Source organism: Leptonychotes weddellii, chromosome 5, assembly GCF_054177405.1.
Source record: "Leptonychotes weddellii isolate Sample4059 chromosome 5, ASM5417740v2, whole genome shotgun sequence".
NCBI classification, from domain to species: domain Eukaryota; kingdom Metazoa; phylum Chordata; class Mammalia; order Carnivora; family Phocidae; genus Leptonychotes; species Leptonychotes weddellii.
This window is the reverse complement of record NC_138373.1, coordinates 70,563,507-70,582,889: the sequence shown is the minus strand read 5'-3', so window position 1 is coordinate 70,582,889 and position 19,383 is coordinate 70,563,507. Positions and strand designations below refer to the sequence as shown.

General features: G+C 45.7%; 1 protein-coding gene across 1 annotated transcript; it reads left to right on the top strand.

The window, feature by feature from the left end:
* The first annotated feature begins 2,830 nt into the window (after window positions 1-2,830).
* FGF23 (fibroblast growth factor 23) lies at window positions 2,831-13,415 on the top strand. The gene is made up of 3 exons (XM_081821072.1): window positions 2,831-3,167; window positions 9,073-9,176; window positions 11,016-13,415. Exons 1-3 carry the CDS (start codon window positions 2,972-2,974, stop codon window positions 11,451-11,453), a joined length of 738 nt encoding a protein of 245 aa, XP_081677198.1. The 5' UTR covers window positions 2,831-2,971; the 3' UTR covers window positions 11,454-13,415.
* Window positions 13,416-19,383: the final 5,968 nt, after the last annotated feature.

The following is a 19,383-nucleotide window of genomic DNA, read 5'->3' as shown; positions in this document are numbered from 1 at the left end:
AGTGGAAAGAATTTTTCTGAGATTCTGTACTCTCCTTTGCTTTCGCCAGGTGGGTAATGCTTCTTCTCCCTGTCCTGTCGCCATTCCCCTCAGAAGTAAACCTACTGTCCTGGACTGTCCTCTGCCTTCAGATCCAGTTGCTAGGTGTTCAGGGCTTCTTCTTGGAGGGAAGTCTGGAAGTGGATTAAGCTGGGCTATCAATTCTCTTTCCTAATACCATAAGCTGAAGCAGCCAGGGAGGTTCCCCCTCCAGTCACCATAGGAACGAGTGAATAACCAGGTACTCTTCCTGAGACACCTGCACTGCCTTCCCACTGTGCTCTGGCAGGTGCTAGGGAGTGCCCTTCCCTGTCCATCCTATAAGGCCCCCTCTAGTCTCACTTCCCTCAAAGCCCTCCTCGACCACAGCGTCCACCCACTGTGCTCTCATCCTCTTCTGAATGCCATTACCATTTCTTTTTTAAAAAGATTTTATTTATATATTTGAGAGAGAGAGAGAGATAGAAGGAGCAGGGGGGAGGGGCAGAGGGACAGGGAGAAGCAGGCTCCCCACTGAGCAGGGAGCCCAATGTGGGACTCGATCTCAGGCCCCTGAGATCATGACCTGAGCTGAAGGCAGATGCTTAACCGACTGAGCCACCCAGGCGCCCCACTGTTAGCATTTCTTGCACATCCCAGGAATTTAGCTCTTCTCACACAATGCTTTGTATTGAACAAGGATTTCTTCTGCTCAGTTATAGTATAAGCCCTTCAAGGATGTTTGTTCTGCTTTTCATTCCTGGAACTCCTTCCTCCCTTCTCTCTTGCACAGAGAAGTTTCTTGATACCTGCTGATTGTTTCACAGGTACTTTCCATCTCTACCTTTTGCAACCGGAAAAGGAAATGTGGGGTTATCAACTGGCAAATGTTCCTGGATGATTTGTATTTCAATTCTGAATGCTAAGATGTGGTACTATATTTATGGGTCATTCTGTGACCATTATTAAAGAAGACTGTCTCATATGTCCTAGATCATCTACCTAACCTGGGGAGACAGCACCCCATATCTTAGAGGCACATCCTGGGTAAAGGCCTGTGTTTGTAGAGAAACACTGGAGACTACTATGTCTTGTTGCTACTTGCACTCTCTTACCGAGTTCCTGGCTCCCATCTCTTTTGCCCTAACATGTTGTGTGGGTTTGTACATCTAGCGAAGTCCATAGGCGGTCTAAGGGCCAGACTGCCCAGATTCAAATCCACCGTCAATCCACGTATTGGCTGCACATCTTGGGGCATGTTACTTAAACCGTGTGCATCGGTTCCCTCATCTGTGTAAAGGAGGTAGTTGCATCTCCTCAAATGGTTATTATGACGATGAAATGAGTTACTACAAGTAAAGCTCTCAATAAGTGTTAGTTGTCACTGTGATTATTAGTGGAGAAGCAGCCTAGGGAACCAGGAGAACTTGTCCTAGCTCTCCCACTTAACTGCTTTTGTGACTTTGGACATATGAACGAACCCATGATTGCCATTTCTTCATATATAAAATCAAAATATTGACAATGCCCGGTGTGACTATCTCACAGGGTTGCAGTGAGAGTCAAATGAGCTAAGAGATGTAAAAATTAGCATTATAAAATGCTTTCTGAGCTATAAAAACTTGCACAAATGTAGGATAACAAATGGCATCTTTTGCCTGCACCTGTATGATTGTACATCCCATTATGCTTTGTGCAATGGGTACTTATTGCTTCTGCCTCCTCCGTTAGCTTGTGACCTCCTTGAAGCAGAGATCACACCCAGCTCTCTCTTCTATCAACCACAATGTCTAGCCTGATGCCTGCATGCACTCAGTAAGCGGAAAATTGGAAGAGGAGCAGTGTCCTTGTGTGTATATTTTTCTGGTATGCATTGCAGTAGCTTGCTCCCCATTGGACTGCAGGTACTGGCACTTTCACACCACATCAAGTGTAGCTTCCCAGAGGGCATACCTGTGAGCAGGTTCTGCAAGGAAGTGTCCAGTCCCAGGAGCCAGGCGCCCAGGAGACACTATCTGTGGGGACACCCTGGCCTGTCCCTCTGCCCCTGGGACCTTCCCGGGTTCTGATCCTCCCTGCTCAGCCACCAGCCTCCCCATCTTCATGACGTCTCTGAGTTAGTCTCCATACTGTTGGAGAGACCATAATACCGGTTTAGTTGCCCTTAGGCAGTCCAAACTAGGAAAACTGAGAAATCAAACCTCAGAATTTCATAAAGCAGCAGTGACCTCAAGGCCTGGTTTCCTTTCTTCCTATTTTGAAATTTTCCCAAGATGGCAACTTTGGCTTTTGGACCTCTATTTCCAGCTCCTATGTCTTCATGAAGAGGGATCTCAGAGGGTGCCCTCTGCCCGATGGTGTCCTGTATTATTTCTGTACCTTCAAGACACCCATCTGGTGCTGTGCACAGAGAAAGCACCAGATGCACAGTTGCTGATTGGAATTAAAAGGACAGAGAAAACCAAAATGAGTAGACTCAATGGGAGATTAATTGCACAGGAGTCTGTCGACTGCATGACTGGAGCTGGACTTTTTTTTTTTTTTCGGAACTGCTGGCTGCCTTCACATTTCCTGGTGGAAGTGGGACAGGTCATCAGACAACCCAGAGTCGTAGATAACTTTTGCCCACACATCACTCACTTTTTGGAGCGCTGGCCTGAAATTGAGGGGTGTGTGTGTGTCTGGAACGACGTGCCTTCCGTGCACCTCAGAGGGCTCTGCGTTCTCTTCCAATGGGCTGGTTACAACACAGAGGATGTGGACAGCGGAGTTTTTCCTGTTTGATGTCACAGGGCTACCCTTTAAAAGTCCGAGGGAAAAAAGGAGGGAATCCAGCCTAGGATCCTCACGCCAGATACCCACAAAGAAAAGAAAAAGGCCTGCGAGGCACAGGCAGGGGGCTCAGGGAGGCAGTGTCAGGTTTCAAACCCAGCTAGCCATTCAGAGCACTGCGATGTTGGGGACCCGCCTTGGGCTCCTGGTGTCTGTCCTGTGCTGGGTAGTCAGAGCCTATCCCAACACCTCCCCGCTGCTCGGCTCCAGCTGGGGTGGCCTGACCCACCTGTACACGGCCACCGGCAGGAACAGCTACCACCTGCAGATCCACAAGGACGGCCATGTGGATGGCACACCCCATCAGACCATCTACAGTGAGTAGGGGCTTCATTCAGGCTGGGAAGGATGGGGAGCTCCTCTGTCCACCCGCCCCCAAGGGACCTGGGGAGGCCTTGGGCTAGACCAGAGTGCCAATCCAGCGTCCTAACTTCTTGCCCAGAATTCACTTATTTGTCTGTGAGTGTGTGTGTGTGTGTGCACACACGCGCCTGTGTGTGTTTAAACCTGGGGAGAAGATTCTTCCATTCCCTTAATTAGCATTTACTTGTTTCTCCCAACACGAATAATTTGTCTTAACTACAATCCCTCTTCCCACAATAGCAGCCACTCTCACTTTGTTCTAGCCAAAGAATCCAAAAATGTACAGAACCAAAAGGCAAGGAAGTGGAGAGGAGAAAAGTTAGATAGGTCATTGATACTGAGTTCGGCTCATAAACTTTGGACAGGGCTAACAATGGAGGTTATAAAGAAGATTCCTGCTTCAGACCAAGGATTGGAATAGATGAACTCAGGGGCTCTTTCCAACTCTGAGCTTCTAATATTCTGGTCTTATAAAACTTCTCAGGAAAAATGTACTAAAGACAGGGCGCCTGGGTGGCTCAGTTGGTTAAGCGACTGCCTTTGGCTCAGGTCATGATCCTGGAGTCCCGGGATCGAGTCCCGCATCGCGCTCCCTGCTCGGCGGGGAGTCTGCTTCTCCCTCTGACCCTCCTCCCTCTCATGCTCTCTGTCTCTCATTCTCTCTCTCTCAAATAAATAAATAAAATCTTTAAAAAAAAAAAAAAACAAGAAAAATGTACTAAAGACAAACTGTCCAGGTATGTTGTCTTGATGGGTCTGACCAAGTGCATGAACCATCCATGCATCCATGCACGCATGCATCCATCCATCCAACATGTTTACTGGGGACTTCAGAGGTACCAGTTTGGTATCAGTTGGTGATTCCTCTCTGTGGAGCTGAAATTTCCACTCAGTAGCAGATCGAGCTAGTTGGGAACTCCTTGGCAACATGAGGCCACTGGAATGATTTTAAAGATTAGGTTTGTGACAAGATGGATCACAATCCACAGTTGATCAATTAGCTGTGATTCAAATGAGGGCCCCTTCATGTGCACCTACATAGGGGATTCTGTGGAGAGAGGGGGGATGAGTATTGAAAAAGACAAGGTCTTCGACTTTAGAAGAACGTGTCACAGTTACACTGAGGATACAGAAGCATGCAAGCAGATTCAATCTAGATCAAATGAAAGGAATGACAGAGTAATCACAGTCTCTGTTTAATTAAAGGAAACTTCTTATGGGAATAATGGTTTGCCCTCCTTGCTGTACTGAATTAATCGATAATTTTCTGTGGTCCTGCTGTGTGGAATCAAAAGTCCCTAAAACTGTAGCAAGATGGGGCGCCTGGGTGGCTTAGTTGGTAAGCGTCTGCCTTCGGCTCAGGTCATGATCCCGGGGTCCTGGGATCGAGTCCCACATCGGGCTCCCTGCTCTGCAGGAAGCCTGCTTCTCCCTCTCACACTCTCCCTGCTTCTGTTCCCTCTTTCGCTGTCTCTCTCTGTCAAATAAATAAGTAAAATCTTAAAAAAAAAAAAAAAACTGTAGCAAGATACATGCACATGCAGAGCCAGCCGTGCATGCCTCTCCAAGTGCTCAATGGATGTGACAGGAGATGAGAGGAGGGACCAAAGTTCTCTGCAAGTACCAGGCAGGTTCCAGAACTCAAAGGGATCTAGTAGGATTCAGGAGTCGACATTTTGGAAACCAGGTTAGAGTCTAATGGCAAAAATCTGAACTAAATCTGGATATACTTGATGTGTCCCAAGTGTTGCTCATTTTATTCAAGGGATATTTAACAGAAACTTTCACTGAAAGGAACCCTCAAAGACATGTCCCCTGGAGCATGACAGAGACAGTGTGAGCCAGCTGTGGTGAGCTGTGTGTGGTACAGTGTGCGATGCTCTGCCTACAAGCAGGCAGCCTGAGCTGTAGAACTTCTCCCTCAAATATCTACCAGCATCAGGCTCAGAGAAGGCATTCATACCAGCTGGAAGTGAATTAAAATGATTGAGAAGAAGCAAAATGAAGGGAAATGATTTCAGATTTTTTTTTTGAAATGATTTTGTTTTGTCAGATGTAGATAGTAGCTAAGCATTGTGTCTCTAGAAATTAACACAAACCAGCAGAGGGCAACGGTGCGGGGGGGTCATGTTGTGGGGAGAGACTTACTTGTCCTACTTTATATAACCCTTTATACTGTTAAAATAAGTCATTGTGTGTATTATCCAAATAAATGTATACACAAAGGTCAAAACTCAGTAAAAAAGGTAAGAGGAAACACCGAGGCATGTGGATAAGTAGCATAAGTAATTCACAGACTGGTGAAAGATTTGCTTACACTTGATGGAAGGTGTGTGGTGTTTTTTCCCTCCTAATTAATTATACATTTCTTGGTGAAATATGATTCATTTGATCATTGTGCTTTAGTCAGTTCTTGATTAATAGTTGAGTGCCCAACCCTTCTTTGGGTTGTCGGTTGTGACATTACCTGCCTGTAAGATTCTATAACCTCCCTTGGGGCTTACATCACTGATATCCTCTGCACCTCCTATACCCCACCCCACTTCCAGAGAGCCTCTCCGACGTCAGTCTCCGATCCTACTATGAAGGAGGCCACCCTCCCACTCCCCACCATCCCTACTTCATAGAAACAGCAGAAGAGATGCTTATTACCCGTGGTTAATACCATGTCCAAGATCCTGATATTTTTCCTTCTTCCATTTTCCCCACTGGCGCTTTCCTTACTTGAAGCTGAATTATCCTGGGGCTCTTTAATCTTGCAAAATATTATCTTTCTTTTGGGGAGCTTGAAACACTTTACATCTACCATCTCATTTATCATTTACCAGCATGAGACTAGAACAGAGCCAATAATTTTCTACTTTTTTTTTAAGATTTATTTATTTATTTGAGAGAGAGAGAGAGACAGAGAGAGCATGGGGGAGGGGTGGAAGAAGAGGGAGAGGGCGAGAATCCTCAAGCAGAGTCCCCCCTGAGCATGAATCCCAGGATCCTGAGATCATGACCTCAGCCGAAATCAAGAGTTGGATGCTCAACCAACTGAGGCACCTGGGTGCCCCGATAATTTTCCACTTTTATAGCAGAGTGGAGGCAAGTGGCAATAGTAAAATTACTAGCATTTAGAAAGTGCTTTTATTATGGATAAAAATATTATCTCATTACATCTTCAAGAGGACCAAACGAGGTAAATGATTCCACTACCTATGAAAAACAAAGGTTAAAGGACTACACTGGCTCGAGGCAACCTACAGGACACCTTGACCCCAACCCCATGCTTCTTCTGGGATCACAGGCCAGTCCATTAAGCCCACCAGGCTGCAACAGGTTGTCGCTCCAGAAACCAGTGTTGTGCCTTCCTTCTGCCAGATTCTGCCCTAGAACCTGCCTGCCTGTGAAAACACACCTTCCGCACAGGCAAAGGGAAGGCAATCTGTCTCTTCCATTTTCTGCACTTTCTTGTTGGCTCCCGTTGGTTTGACTCAAGGCTGTGCGTCATTTGTACAGCTGCTCGCTCTTCCCCTCCAGGCTGTTTGCTCCTGGGATGGGCCCCGGGGCCCAGCAGCACACGTGGCTCGCACACTGCCCACATTGACCCCAAGCACGAGGCCCGCATGGCTGCCAAAGTCTGGGCTCGTCATAAACGGCAGGCCAGCGCATGCTACCTAATGCCTTCCATTTGCTCAACGCTTTTTGAAAAAAGTAACTTTTCCAACCATGATTGCTTTCGATTCTGATCGGAACCCTGTAAAGTCGGCAGGCCAGCTACTGTCATTCTCTATACGCAGCTGAGGAACCTGAGGCTAGAACAATGACTTGCCAAGGCTACAGAGTTAGGAATTCGCATAACTGGGACCAGAATCCAAGTGCCCTGGTTCCTGGTTCAGTGCCCCTTCCCTGATCTGCTCAGGGGCAGCGTGACTTGGGGTTCTCACCGGTTGCGACATATATCTTGGCACTTGATTTTGTCTCCTCAGGCGGGTGATGACTTTTATTGGAGGTTAATTTCTGGGTTGGAGGAAGAGGATGTTAGAGTCGCTGTCCTGCGTTTGAATCCTGCATTAGTTCCCTTTGCACATAAATTGGGATGCCGCTACTACCCATGTTAATACTAATAAGATTAGCCAGATCACAGTTGTTTGAGAATTTAAAATCTGTAAAGTACCTAAAGCACAACCACCCAAAAACAGGGACTATGTGTAATTTTTTTCTAGTTAGACTGAAAATTCATCAGGATAAAAACTTATTTTTTACACATTCCTTTGTTTCTTTCAGGGCTTGTCATAGACTTAGCCATATATTTGAGACCCATAGACAGACCTCATTATGGGGCAATTTAAATATCCTCTGCACCTCCTATATCCCACCCCACTTCCAGAACCTTCCCTCAAGGCTAACTCTTAGCTAAACTTGGAAACAAATTAATGTTTCTCCTTGGCTTTCTTGTTTTCCCTTCTTTCTGGGCTTGCTCCTACCCTCATTCCCTCTGTCCCACATCATTCCAACTTCAGTCCATATGAAGCTCTGCTAGAGTCTAGGTATTGTCTGCTACTCTCCTCAGAGGTCTCTGAGCTGAGCCTACACAGGGTAAAGAGGGGAGACCTAGATGTAAGTCATCCCGTGAGGCTCCCCCACTTCCTGGGCACAAATACTGGGCATTTTCAACCTCTCCATACTACATTTCTAGAACAGAAATTCAAACACCTGCCAGGGGGTTGTGAGGCCAAAGGAGATGCACATGGAAATTCTGTGGTAAGCAAATGCAAGTGACTCCAAAGACTTAAAGAAATGATTTTTAGCAGAAAATGTCATATAATTAAACAGCATTTGGGCTGGAACTCTTGCTGAATGATACTCTTGCCACAAAACAGAAAGCTTTAGACTTTAGTCCTTGGAGCAATGCACTGCAGTTAGCAAAATTGCAAGTCCCCACAAGGGCAGGCAGTTATCAGTTATTCAAAGTGTAAGTAGTATGTGTGGGGTTTAGGCCCTTGTTGGAGATTGGTTGTTGAGTGGGGACACAGAAAGACCATGAGGGACTGCACTGGAGGGGACACCACCAAGCGAGAAAGGGACAAAGAGCAGCCATGAAGATCCAAGAAGCAATTCTGTGCATCCGTGGTATCTCTTTGACACAGAAAAATAAACCCTCTGCTCCCAAGAAGCTCACTCTAGGGGAGGCACTATATAATGTAAACTTAGTTTAGGCCAGGTGAATGAAACACACTCTGTAATAAAGGTGAGGGCATTTGTTCTGATTAGGGAGATTAGGAAAGTCCTCATAGAAAGTCACATCTGAGCCTGGCCTTGAAGACTTTGATAAGCAGAGAAGGGAGGAGAAGATAATTCTAAAAGTGTTCTTGATACATAATGGGTGTTGGGTGATGGATCACTGACTACCATACAGATACCTGGGTGGAGCATCAGGCTCTATACACAAGCTGGATCCTTGAAGGACATCTCGGCGTAGATTTAAGAATTGCATAAGCCCAGAAGGCTTTCGAGAACATGATGACCACCACAAGTATTAAGAGGTATTAGCCAGGCAACCAGGGAAGTAAAGACAGTGCAGGCTGAGAGGGAAACATGTGTCCAGCACAGGAGAAAAAATGCTGGGAGTTCAGAGTGCTCCATACAGACAAGAGGAGGAAGTAGGAGGCAAATGGGGGATGGGATGGGGGGGTTGTTTGGAGGGGAGAATCAGAAGAAATGAAGCTGAAGAAGTAAGTACAAGGGAGGGTGAAGTGAAGTCACCCTTAAAATCAATCAAGGGAGGTTTCATGGGGGTGGGTTTTCAGGAAGCGCTCAAACATAGGAATTGGATGTGCAGCCAGTTTTTGACCTGGATGATTTTCTCCATAGGTGCCCTGATGATCAGATCAGAGGATGCCGGCTTTGTGGTGATAACAGGTGTGATGAGCAGGAGGTACCTCTGTATGGACTTCAGAGGCAACATCTTTGGATCCGTGAGTTTCTTTTTTGAGCTGGTCACCATTTAAAGATAATTCATTTCTTGAAGGGGGGGAAATCGGAGGGGGAGACGAACCATGAGAGACGATGGACTCTGAAAAACAAACTGAGGGTTCTAGAGGGGAGGGGGGTGGGAGGATGGGTTAGCCTGGTGATGGGTATTAAAGAGGGCACATTCTGCATGGAGCACTGGGTGTTATGCACAAACAATGAATCATGGAACACTACATCAAAAACGAATGATGTAATGTATGATGATTAACATAACAATAAAAAATTTTTAAAAATAAAGATAATTCATTTCTTCCCCAGAGCATAAAATCTTATAAAGATTCCATTGGCAGTGCTTGGTGATGTTTTCATGGAGTGATTTAGTCAATCTAAGTAGTAGATGCTCAGGTTTATACAGCTGGAGTTTGAACCCAGGTAGTCTTGTTCTGGGGGACTGGGCTCTTAGCCTCTAGTCTGACCACCTATGGGCACCCATCTACACAACACCTACACAACACCTTGTATGTAGGTCCTCTAATAAAAGCCATTAGTGTCTTCCTGATTCTTTTACTAGACCTTCTTGACCTTGGGCTGGTCCCCTCATTTCTCTCCACTTCAGTTTCCTCACCTGGAAAAAGTCAGGATCTCCCTCCAGTTAAAGATCTCTCATGGGGACTCCTGGGTGTCTCAGTCAGTTGGGCGCCTGCTTTTGGCTCAGGTCATGATCCCAGAGTCCTGGGATGGAGCCCCACATCAGGCTCCTTGCTCAGCAGGGAGTCTGCTTCTCCCTCTCCCTCTGCCTGCCGCTCCCCCTGCTTGTGCTCATTCCCTCTCTCTCTCCAACAAACAAATAAATAAAATCTTATAAAAAAACTAAAAAAAATAAAGCTCTCATGAATGATCTCTGCCCCAACTGTGGTCGCCCGTCATTCAGATTGGTAAGCAAAGGATTTCCCAAACCACAGGTTGCAGGCATATTCCAAAGGATTTTGAGATCGTACAGTAGTAGGACTGTTCATCTCAGGAGCCTCTTACCCCCAGACAGACCCACCAGAACTACCATGACAGCAATGACTTTCTGCTTAGCTTGCTGCCCTGTCCCAGCACCTACAACAGTACCTGGCCACAAGTAGACAACTCTCCATGGAACAAACATAGGCATTAAATTAAAATCTCTATTGACCACATTTAGGCATATAGATAGTCCTCATCTTTTTGTAAAAACACTCCGTGGAGTCTGAGGATTAACTGAAACAACATGTGAAGGTCCTAGCAGGTGTTCAATAAAACCCAGTACTAGTTAGTGGCAGAGTGAGGGCTCAAACCTAGTCATCTGTTGCCAGAGCTCCCGGCCCTAAATCCCAAACGATATTATCTCTGAGTGCGAGTACCCTCAGTTATGTCTGACCCCACAAACCCCATCCCCCCTCCTTTCTCCAGGCAAGGAGACAGACCCAAGCCAACTTCCAGCCAAAGGCAGAGGCGGGAAGGACCGGGTTCCCCTGACGTTAGCCGTCCCTCCAGAAACTGCACACAAGTGCTGCCTGCCGTGGCCAGCCGAGCCGAGCCAGCCCCGTGCAGGGCCGGCGGGGGGCTCCCGGCGGGCGCGGGGGCTGTGGGGTCAAGCCCCAACCGTGCTCCTTGCTTGGGCGACTTGGAGAGCACTGGTCAGAGATCACTCCCCGCAGAAGGCAGCGGCGAGATGTTAAGGACGCCCCCCTGATAGAGCCCCGGAGGACGAAGCCAGCCCCAGTCCCCCCACCCCCACCTCGGAGGGGCGGGCGGGGGGCGGGGCACGGGGGCCGGGGTCCGCCCGGCGCCCACCCCACCGCTCTCCCTTTCAGCACCTCTTCAGCCCGGAGAGCTGCAGGTTCCGACAGCGGACGCTGGAAAACGGCTACGATGTGTACCACTCCCCGCAGCACCGCTTCCTCGTCAGCCTGGGCCAGGCCAAGAGGGCCTTCCTGCCGGGCACCAACCCGCCGCCCTACTCCCAGTTCCTGTCCCGGAGGAACGAGATCCCCCTCATCCACTTCAACACCCCCAGGCCGCGGCGGCACACGCGCAGCGCCGAGGACACGGAGCGTGACCCGCTGAACGTGCTGAAGCCCAGGCCCCGCATGACCCCCGCCCCGGCCTCCTGCTCCCAGGAGCTCCCGAGCGCCGAGGACAACAGTGTGGTGGCCAGCGACCCGTTAGGGGTGCTCAGAGGCAGCCGGGTGAACGCGCACGCCGGGGGGATGGGCGTGGACAGGTGCCGCCCCTTCCCCAAGTTCATCTAGGGAAACCAGAAGAGAGTCCTTTCCCAGCAGTCTTTCCGAAAACGAAACTTTTCGGAGCTTTTCGGAGGGACGTGCGCCCTCCGCAGTCCAGGGAAAGGGAAGGTGGGGGGTGAAGTGCGCAGTTAGCGGCTTCTCCCCATGCACCACGAGGTCCCCCGAGAAGGTACCTTTGAGGCCTGAGTCATGGCGCTTTCACCGCCTTCCCCACCTCATCTATACCATCTTTCCGAACTTTGAAGCCCAGAAAGATAAACTAGAAGTTTCGCCTTCATTAAGGAGAGAGGGATTCCCACCACGACCGCCACCCTTCCCCCAACCACCCGGGGCAGTTTCTCTTCCCGTGCCTCTCTTCTTCATCAGTCTAGCATTACCAACCAAGCAATGGTTTAGCGAGTTCACCGCTTGGAAGGTGAAGGGAAGAGCCAATACCAGTAGCCTCCGCGGCTCCTTACGTTTGTGTCACCTGCCCTGACCCTGGTGGCATTTTTGAGTCCGCAACCTTGACTAGGGCATTAATAGCTGACTTGGGCAAACTGATAAAAGTCCGAATCTCAAGGCTTCGCTCTTCCTTGAGCATCTCTGGAGAAGAGCTGTCAGAAAGACTGGTAGTAGGCTGGTCAAAACGGAACTGGAATGCTTAGACAACTGAGGCAAGAAACCAAGCTAGAAAATTCAACCTCCCTACGGAGTGGGCCCCCCTTGCCATGCTCTTTCCCCTTCTATGCAGCCAGAGCTGGAGGGCCAAGAATGACCCTGCCTGTTCCCAAGCGGTCCATGATACAACGCTGTCTATGGGCCCTGTCTTGGGCTTTAGTGAATTTGGCCAGAGGAAGAGCTTTGGCATCGGCTCATGAAAATCTCCCCTGCTAGGAAATGGAAATAAATTTTTAAAATGGAAATAAATTCAAATTCCCCTTGGAGGCATTTGATGAAGCCTACTTCCAGGCTGAGTAGTACTGCATTCAGGATAACTGTCACAGGGAGGGAGTCTTGAGACAATGGGACTGCTCTGGGTTCGGTTTTCTGTGGACTGGCAGATTGTGTCCTTCTGTCTAAGTGAAGTGGCATCAAGGACTCAAAGGAAAAGAAGTCCAGTAATCAGGGGACCAAAGTGTAGGAGTTACCTAAAGACAACGCTGTTGGCTCTCCTTACTGCTCTGCAGCGCTGGCTATGGAGGGAGTTAAACACTCCCGGCTGACATGCCTGGGTCTTTGTCCACTTGCAAATTCTGGGGGCATTACTGAAGACAGTTTTCGGTCCCAAGAAAACCAAACCTCACTTACCAAACAGCTGAGCACCAGCCAGGTGGGCCTGATGCTCAACCTCCCTCTACCTAGCCTTACCACCTGACTTGGAGTCTTTCTATGAGGGGGTCCCATGTTCCTACCTCTATTTAGATGGCCGCCCACAGAGCAGAATGCTAGCAAGCAAAGTAGATTTCAACAACAGCTTCTTTGCATCACCTTGTTTTTTCCCACTGCCATCATGCCCCCAGCCTTAGAAACCGATCCGTTTTTACTTATGAAACATTGGAAAACTGTTTTCACCTGATGGTTTTAAGGTCTGGTTCCTATTCTGAAACACTAAAACTATGTATACAACTATATAGCAGTGCATGGCAAATATTATCTCCACAGTTTTCATTTCCTGTTGGAGACATTATACTGTTTAAAAGCTTTTGGAAGCTCCCGTACTGATAACTAGATGTAAAATCCCAAAAGGACTTTGGCAGAAAACTGGTTGTAATCTTATAAACGCAATACCATTTATTAGGGGCTCTTCCTTTGGCAGAGCCAGAGTAGTCCCCACAATTTCCTACATTCCTTAGCATGTGGCAATATTTATTTATTTATTTGGAAAATTTGCTTATCGCTCAGTATTTATAGATATTTATAAAAGTGTAACCCCACTTTTTTTCTTCCTTCTGTTTAAAAGAAAAATAAAATTTATCTCAGCTTCTCTTAGCTTTTCCTTTCTGTGTTACATGAAAGCATGTCAGATATGATAACGACAGGGATTATGGGAAGGCAGAATTGTGAAAATCCAGAGACAACATTATTGAATTGAAAAAGAGCATCAGAATTTTAAAATAGTCTGCCATTCATAAATGGACTCAGCAATTTTGATTAATCCAGACAGAACGACTGAAAACAAGGAAGATTTTTTATCAGTACTGAACTTCCGATCACTGCAGCTCAAGAGTGTTTTCTTTAAGGAGAGAATTTTGTATTTGGAAAATACCCACAGAAGTAACCCTGTCAATATCCCAGTGAACCACTTAGGATGTACTTGACACAGACACAGTGTTACTGCCCTGTGAGACTTTGTAGCAGGACCCCAAGATAATGAACCTAGGTCTTCTCTCTCAAGCTGGTGCCTCCAGAATTCCTTCTTTAATCTCTACCTGAGCAACTCCCAAACACAGGAAGCAAAGATGCCTATGACACCTGATGACACCTTTCCATCACAATACAAATACACATTTGTATTCAAATTTACATCTGCTCAAGACTAGTTTTTCACTGCCTGACAGTAGCCTCTTCCCATAACAAACGTAAAAGAATTTAGTAGTGTTCACTACTTTAACTGGTATTCCAATGACCTTCTGACAAGCCAGACTGTCTTTTGATTGCATCCAAGAGTCTGAGTACCAAAGTCCTCCGTACGACAGAGAAGGGTGAGGGACAGGAATCAGGATAGATACAGGACTAGAGGTCAAATGTCTTATTTCTTTAATCACATAAAACAAGACTTATCAAAGGCAGATTATTGCTTTAAAAGTTCTCTCTTTTCTGTTTTTGTTGTTAACGTTGCCTCTGCTTGACAAGGCTCATCCCTCCGTAGTATTTCTGAAGGCAGAAGGGATAAGTTGGTTCTGTTTTATTTCTGGCCCAAAGGACTTTAAAATCTGATAACCCATAGGAATGGAACAGTACCAAAATAACCATATTGGAGTAAATAGGTCTTCATTCCATTATAGAGGGAGAATTAAACACTGGAGAGAAAAGATGTCCTATAGACATTGCCCCTCCACAGGCTTGGAAGAGTTCTTTTTTCCATCCATGACAGTTCTCCCTAAGGAGAGGAAAATTTAAAACTTTTGACACAACACAGTTAGTGGGGTGAGGATGGGAGAAGGTGAGTGAAGAAAAAAAAGGGGCACCTGGGTGTCTCAGTCAGTTGGGCATCTGCCTTCGACTCGGGTCATGATCCCAAGGTCCTGGGATTGAGCCCCGCATCAGGCTCCCTGCTCGGCGGAAGCCTGCTTCTCCCTCTCCCACTCCCCCTGATTATGTTCCCTCTCTTGCTGTGTCTCTGTCAGAAAAATAAAAGAAAAATGTGTACATACCACTTTTATGATACATTAGATAATCTGGCTGCTAGAAGCTTCAGAGGTCTAACCATAGGCAGTATGCCCAGTATTTAAAGCCCAATCTTTATCTTGTCCATAGAATTATATAAATCCTGGCATGATAAAGACGGCATCACACCCCTTACACATATTTGTATAGATACTTACTGTTTATACAGAACTTGTACACATCTTAACTAACCTAATGCCTAACGTAGCTTCCACTTCCATCCATGAGACAGTAACTGGTACCACACATGCTGTCCTGGCCAAAGAGCTATAAAACGTATATATGAGGCAACTGTTTTCAGACTACAATCTTTTTTTTTTTTAAAGATTTTATTTATTTTTTGAGAGAGAGAGAATGAGAGAGAGAGCACATGAGAGGGGGGAGGGTCAGAGGGTCCCCGCCAAGCAAGGAGCCCAATGTGGGACTCGATCCAGGGACTCCAGGATCATGACCTGAGCCGAAGGCAGTCGCTCAACCAACTGAGCCACCCAGGCGCCCCTCAGACTACAATCTTTGGGAGAAAAGCAACAAGTCCCCATGATCATCTCTTTCTGTCCTCATTACACGTAGGAGATGGAACCCAGGCAGGGGCTCTGAGAAAGCAGCTGGACTTCGCGGCGGGACAGGGTGGCTGGAAGGAGAGCTACGCAGAGGGGACGTGTCACAGTCTGCAGGCGCATTCGCTGCAGGTCTCTGGCCAAGGGCTGGGCTGCTCATGCATAGGGAAACATTCAGCAAGACCCTACAAGGACCTGCTGCTACAGAACTGGGAGATGAGCAGGAAGTGCAAACAAGTATTGGCAAAAGCCAACAGAAATATTAAAAGTGATTACTGAAAAATAATACTCAAGGCAGAAAAGGAAGAACAGTAGAACAAAAATCAGATGGGACCAACAGAACCATGACAGACTAAATCCAATCATATCAATAATTATACCATATATAAATGAAACACTACAACCAAAGGCAGCAGTGGTTAGACTGGATTAAATAGAAATATCCAACTGTATGTTGTCTATAAGAGATGCACTTGTAAGAAATGGATGGAAAGGTACTGTAGGAGTTTGCTAGGGCTGACATAACAAATTACCAGATTGGGGTGGCTTAAACAACAAAAATTTATTTTCTTGGAGTTCTGGGGTCCAGAAGTCCAAAACCAAGATGCCAGCAGGGTCTCTCACTTTGGCCTAGAGATGGCTGACTTCTTGCTTGTCTGCACATGGTCCTCTCTCTGTGAAGAGGCATCTCTTGGTGTCTCTCAGTGTGTTCCCATTTCCTCTTCATTTAAGGACTCCAGTCAGACTGGATTAGGGCCCATCCTATTGGCCTCATTTTAACTTACCTGCCTCTTTTAAAGGCCCTATCTCCAAATACACTCACATTCTGAGTTAGTTGGGACTAGGGTTTCAACGTATGAACTTGGGGAGGAGGGAAGAGGGCACGGTTCAGTCCATACAGATATATATGGTAAAAAGAAGTAAGCATACGAAATACATGCTTGCTACATTAATAGCATATAAAATAGACTTCAAGTTAAGGAATACTGCCATATGTAAAAGAAGCCATTTTTACATTTTACAATGACAAAAGGGCCAATTCATAAGGAAGATATAAAAATCAAATGTTTAGGTCTCTAAAAACAGAGTAAGAAGACACACAAAGCAAAACTAACAAAACTGAAGAGGGAAACAGACAAGTACAATCATAGTTGGAAATGTGAACAGCCTCTCAGGGACTGAGTAAGCAAGGAGGCAAAGAAATCAGTAAGGATAGGGACACCTGGGTGGCTCAGTCAGTTAAGCATCTGCCCTGCTGAGCAGGGAGCCTGCTTCTCCTCCCTCTGCTGCTTCCCCTGCTTGTGCTCTTGCTCTCTGTCAAATAAATAAATAAAATATTTTAAAAAAAAATCAGTAAGGATAGAAATATCTGAGCAACACTATTAATGAACTTCATACAATTTACATTTTTAGGACACTAAACCCAACAACTATAGAACAGTACTCTTTCCAGGCCCAGGTACATATGAAATGTCCATCAAGATAGATCATATATGGAGCCAATAAACAGTCTCAACTCAAAAATCCAAAATCTTACAGAAAAAAAAAATCAGTGATTGAATAAATAAATAAATGAGGGAGAAGAGTCCAATCTCTCAGGCAGAATTCCAAAAAATTTATGTGGATATTCTGTCCTCAAGGAGGGGAACATAAACCCCCACTGTGCACACTGACTTTCTCCCAAAGGGCACAGTACAGAAAAGGGGAAAAAAGGGTAACTTGACCATGGAGAAACCTCACAAACACTAGCTCAGACAGGTGATCAAGGTCAACATCAAAATCAATATCAATAATCAAATGAAATAAGTCATGTTCATAGTATGTACTCTTGCCATGTGACAAAAATGGTACTTGGCCTGTGTTCTTTTCTCAAAAAATTATAACCCAACTCTACTCAGGAGAAAAACATCAAATTCCCACAGAGAGGGATCCAGCAAAACATCCAACCAGTGTCCCTTAAAACTACCAAGGTGATCAAAAACCAAAGTCTGATAAACCGTCACAGCTAAGAGGGGCCTGAGGAGACATAACAACTAAATGTAATGTGGTAAAAATGGGATTGGGAGGGGCGCCTGGGTGGCTCAGTCGTTAAGCGTCTGCCTTCGGCTCAGGTCATGATCCCAGGGTCCTGGGATCAAGCCCCGCATCCGGCTCCCTGCTCCGAGGGAAGCCTGCTTCTCCTCCCATTCCCCCTGCTTGTGTTCCCTCTCTCGCTGTGTCTCTCTCTGTCAAATAAATAAATAAAATCTTAAAAAAAAAAAAAAACGGGATTGAGAATTCTGGAACAGAAAACGATATTAGGTAAAAACTAAGGAAATCTGGATAAACAATGTACTTTAGTTAATAATAATGCATTGATAGTGATTCATTAATTGTAACAAATGCACTATGAAAATGAATGATATCAATAACAGAGGAAACTGAGCACAGGGTATATGGAAACTCTTGCTACTACCTTCTCAACTTTTCTGTAAATCTAAAACCTTTTCTAAAAATGTATATGGAAATACAAAGAACTTGCAACAGCCAAAGAAAACGAAAATAGGAAAAGCCAAAAATAGCCCCACATTACATGGTCAACTGATTTTTGGCAAAGGAACCAAAACGATTCAGGGAGAAAGGAAAGTCTTCTCCAATCCTGATGGAATAACTGGATATTCGTGTGAAAAACCATGACCCTCAACTCCTTACACAAAAATTAATCCCAGATAGAACAGAGACCAAAATGTAAACGGTAAAACTATAAAACTTCTAAAAAAAAACAAAAACAAAAGATCTCCATAATTCAGCGTTAGGCAGAGATTTCTTAGAATACAGGAAGAAATAACCATAAAACACATAAAATGGTAAATCAGTCTTATGAAAATTAACAACTATTCATTAAAAACACCATTTAGAAAAGTCATATTATCTGACAAATATAAAAACTGGAATATTATGAATACATAAAAGTGTGTATGTGTTTACACATGCACACAGATAGCTGACAACTTGTATCTCCATAATACATGAAAAGTTCAAACTCAAAAATAAGAGGACAAACACAATTAAAAAAAAAGACATTTTGCAAAGGAAGCTACATAAATAGACAATATGCATGTGATAAAGTGCTCCATAGCATTAGTGAACAAGAAAGTGAAAAATTACGACCTCTGCAAGATACTACTGCATATCCACCACCATGGCTAAAACAAGACTGAGGATATCAAATTGGTGAGAATGTGAATCACCCAGAGCTCCCATACTTCATTGGTGGGCATAAAAGGATACGAACACCCTGGAGAAAGGTTGGACAAATTTTTCATTGACTAAGCACACATCCATAACTACTCTCTTACCCAGCAACTGCACTCCTAGGTGGTTATCCAAGAGGAATGAAAATATATGTCCACAAAAGACTTGTAAGAAAAAGTATTCCTAGCAGCATTTTCATAATAGCCCCCAAGCTGGAAATGGTCCATGTGCTCAAAAACAGAATAGACTGTGGTATAGTCACACACTGGAATTTAATGCAGTAATAACAAGGAAGACCGAGGGATGCCTGTGTGGCTCAGTTGGTTGAGCATCTGCCTTCGCCTCAGGTCATGATCCTGGGGTCCTGGGATCAAGCCCCACATCGGGCTCCCTGCTCAGCGGGGAGTCTGCTTCTCCTTCTGCCTGCCGCTCCCCCCGCTTGTGCTCTCTGACAAATAAATAAAATCTTAAAACAAACAAACAAACAAGGAAGACCGAAATTAGTAATGAGCATACCCGGCATCCAGATCTTGGTGTCTAAATGCCATTTCCACTAAAAGGAAGGAGGGTTTTTGGAGAAAAAATCGGATTCCCAGGACTGGGGCTGGAAAAGATTAATCTGCGTCGGTTATCATATAACCTCACTGATATGAGGAATTCTTAATCCCAGGAAACAAACTGAGGGTTGCTGGAGTGGTGGGGGGTGGGAGGGATGGGTGGCTGGGTGATAGACATTGAGGAGGGTATGTACTATGGTGAGCGCTGTGAATTGTGTA

Bases quoted from the DNA above. Each gene is read 5' to 3' on its own strand.
- FGF23 (XM_081821072.1), top strand. From the start codon at position 2,972: ATGTTGGGGACCCGCCTTGGGCTCCTGGTGTCTGTCCTGTGCTGGGTA. The intron at 3,168-9,072 runs GTGAGTAGGGGC...TTTTCTCCATAG, and splicing joins ACCCCATCAGACCATCTACA to GTGCCCTGATGATCAGATCA. The intron at 9,177-11,015 runs GTGAGTTTCTTT...TCTCCCTTTCAG, and splicing joins GAGGCAACATCTTTGGATCC to CACCTCTTCAGCCCGGAGAG.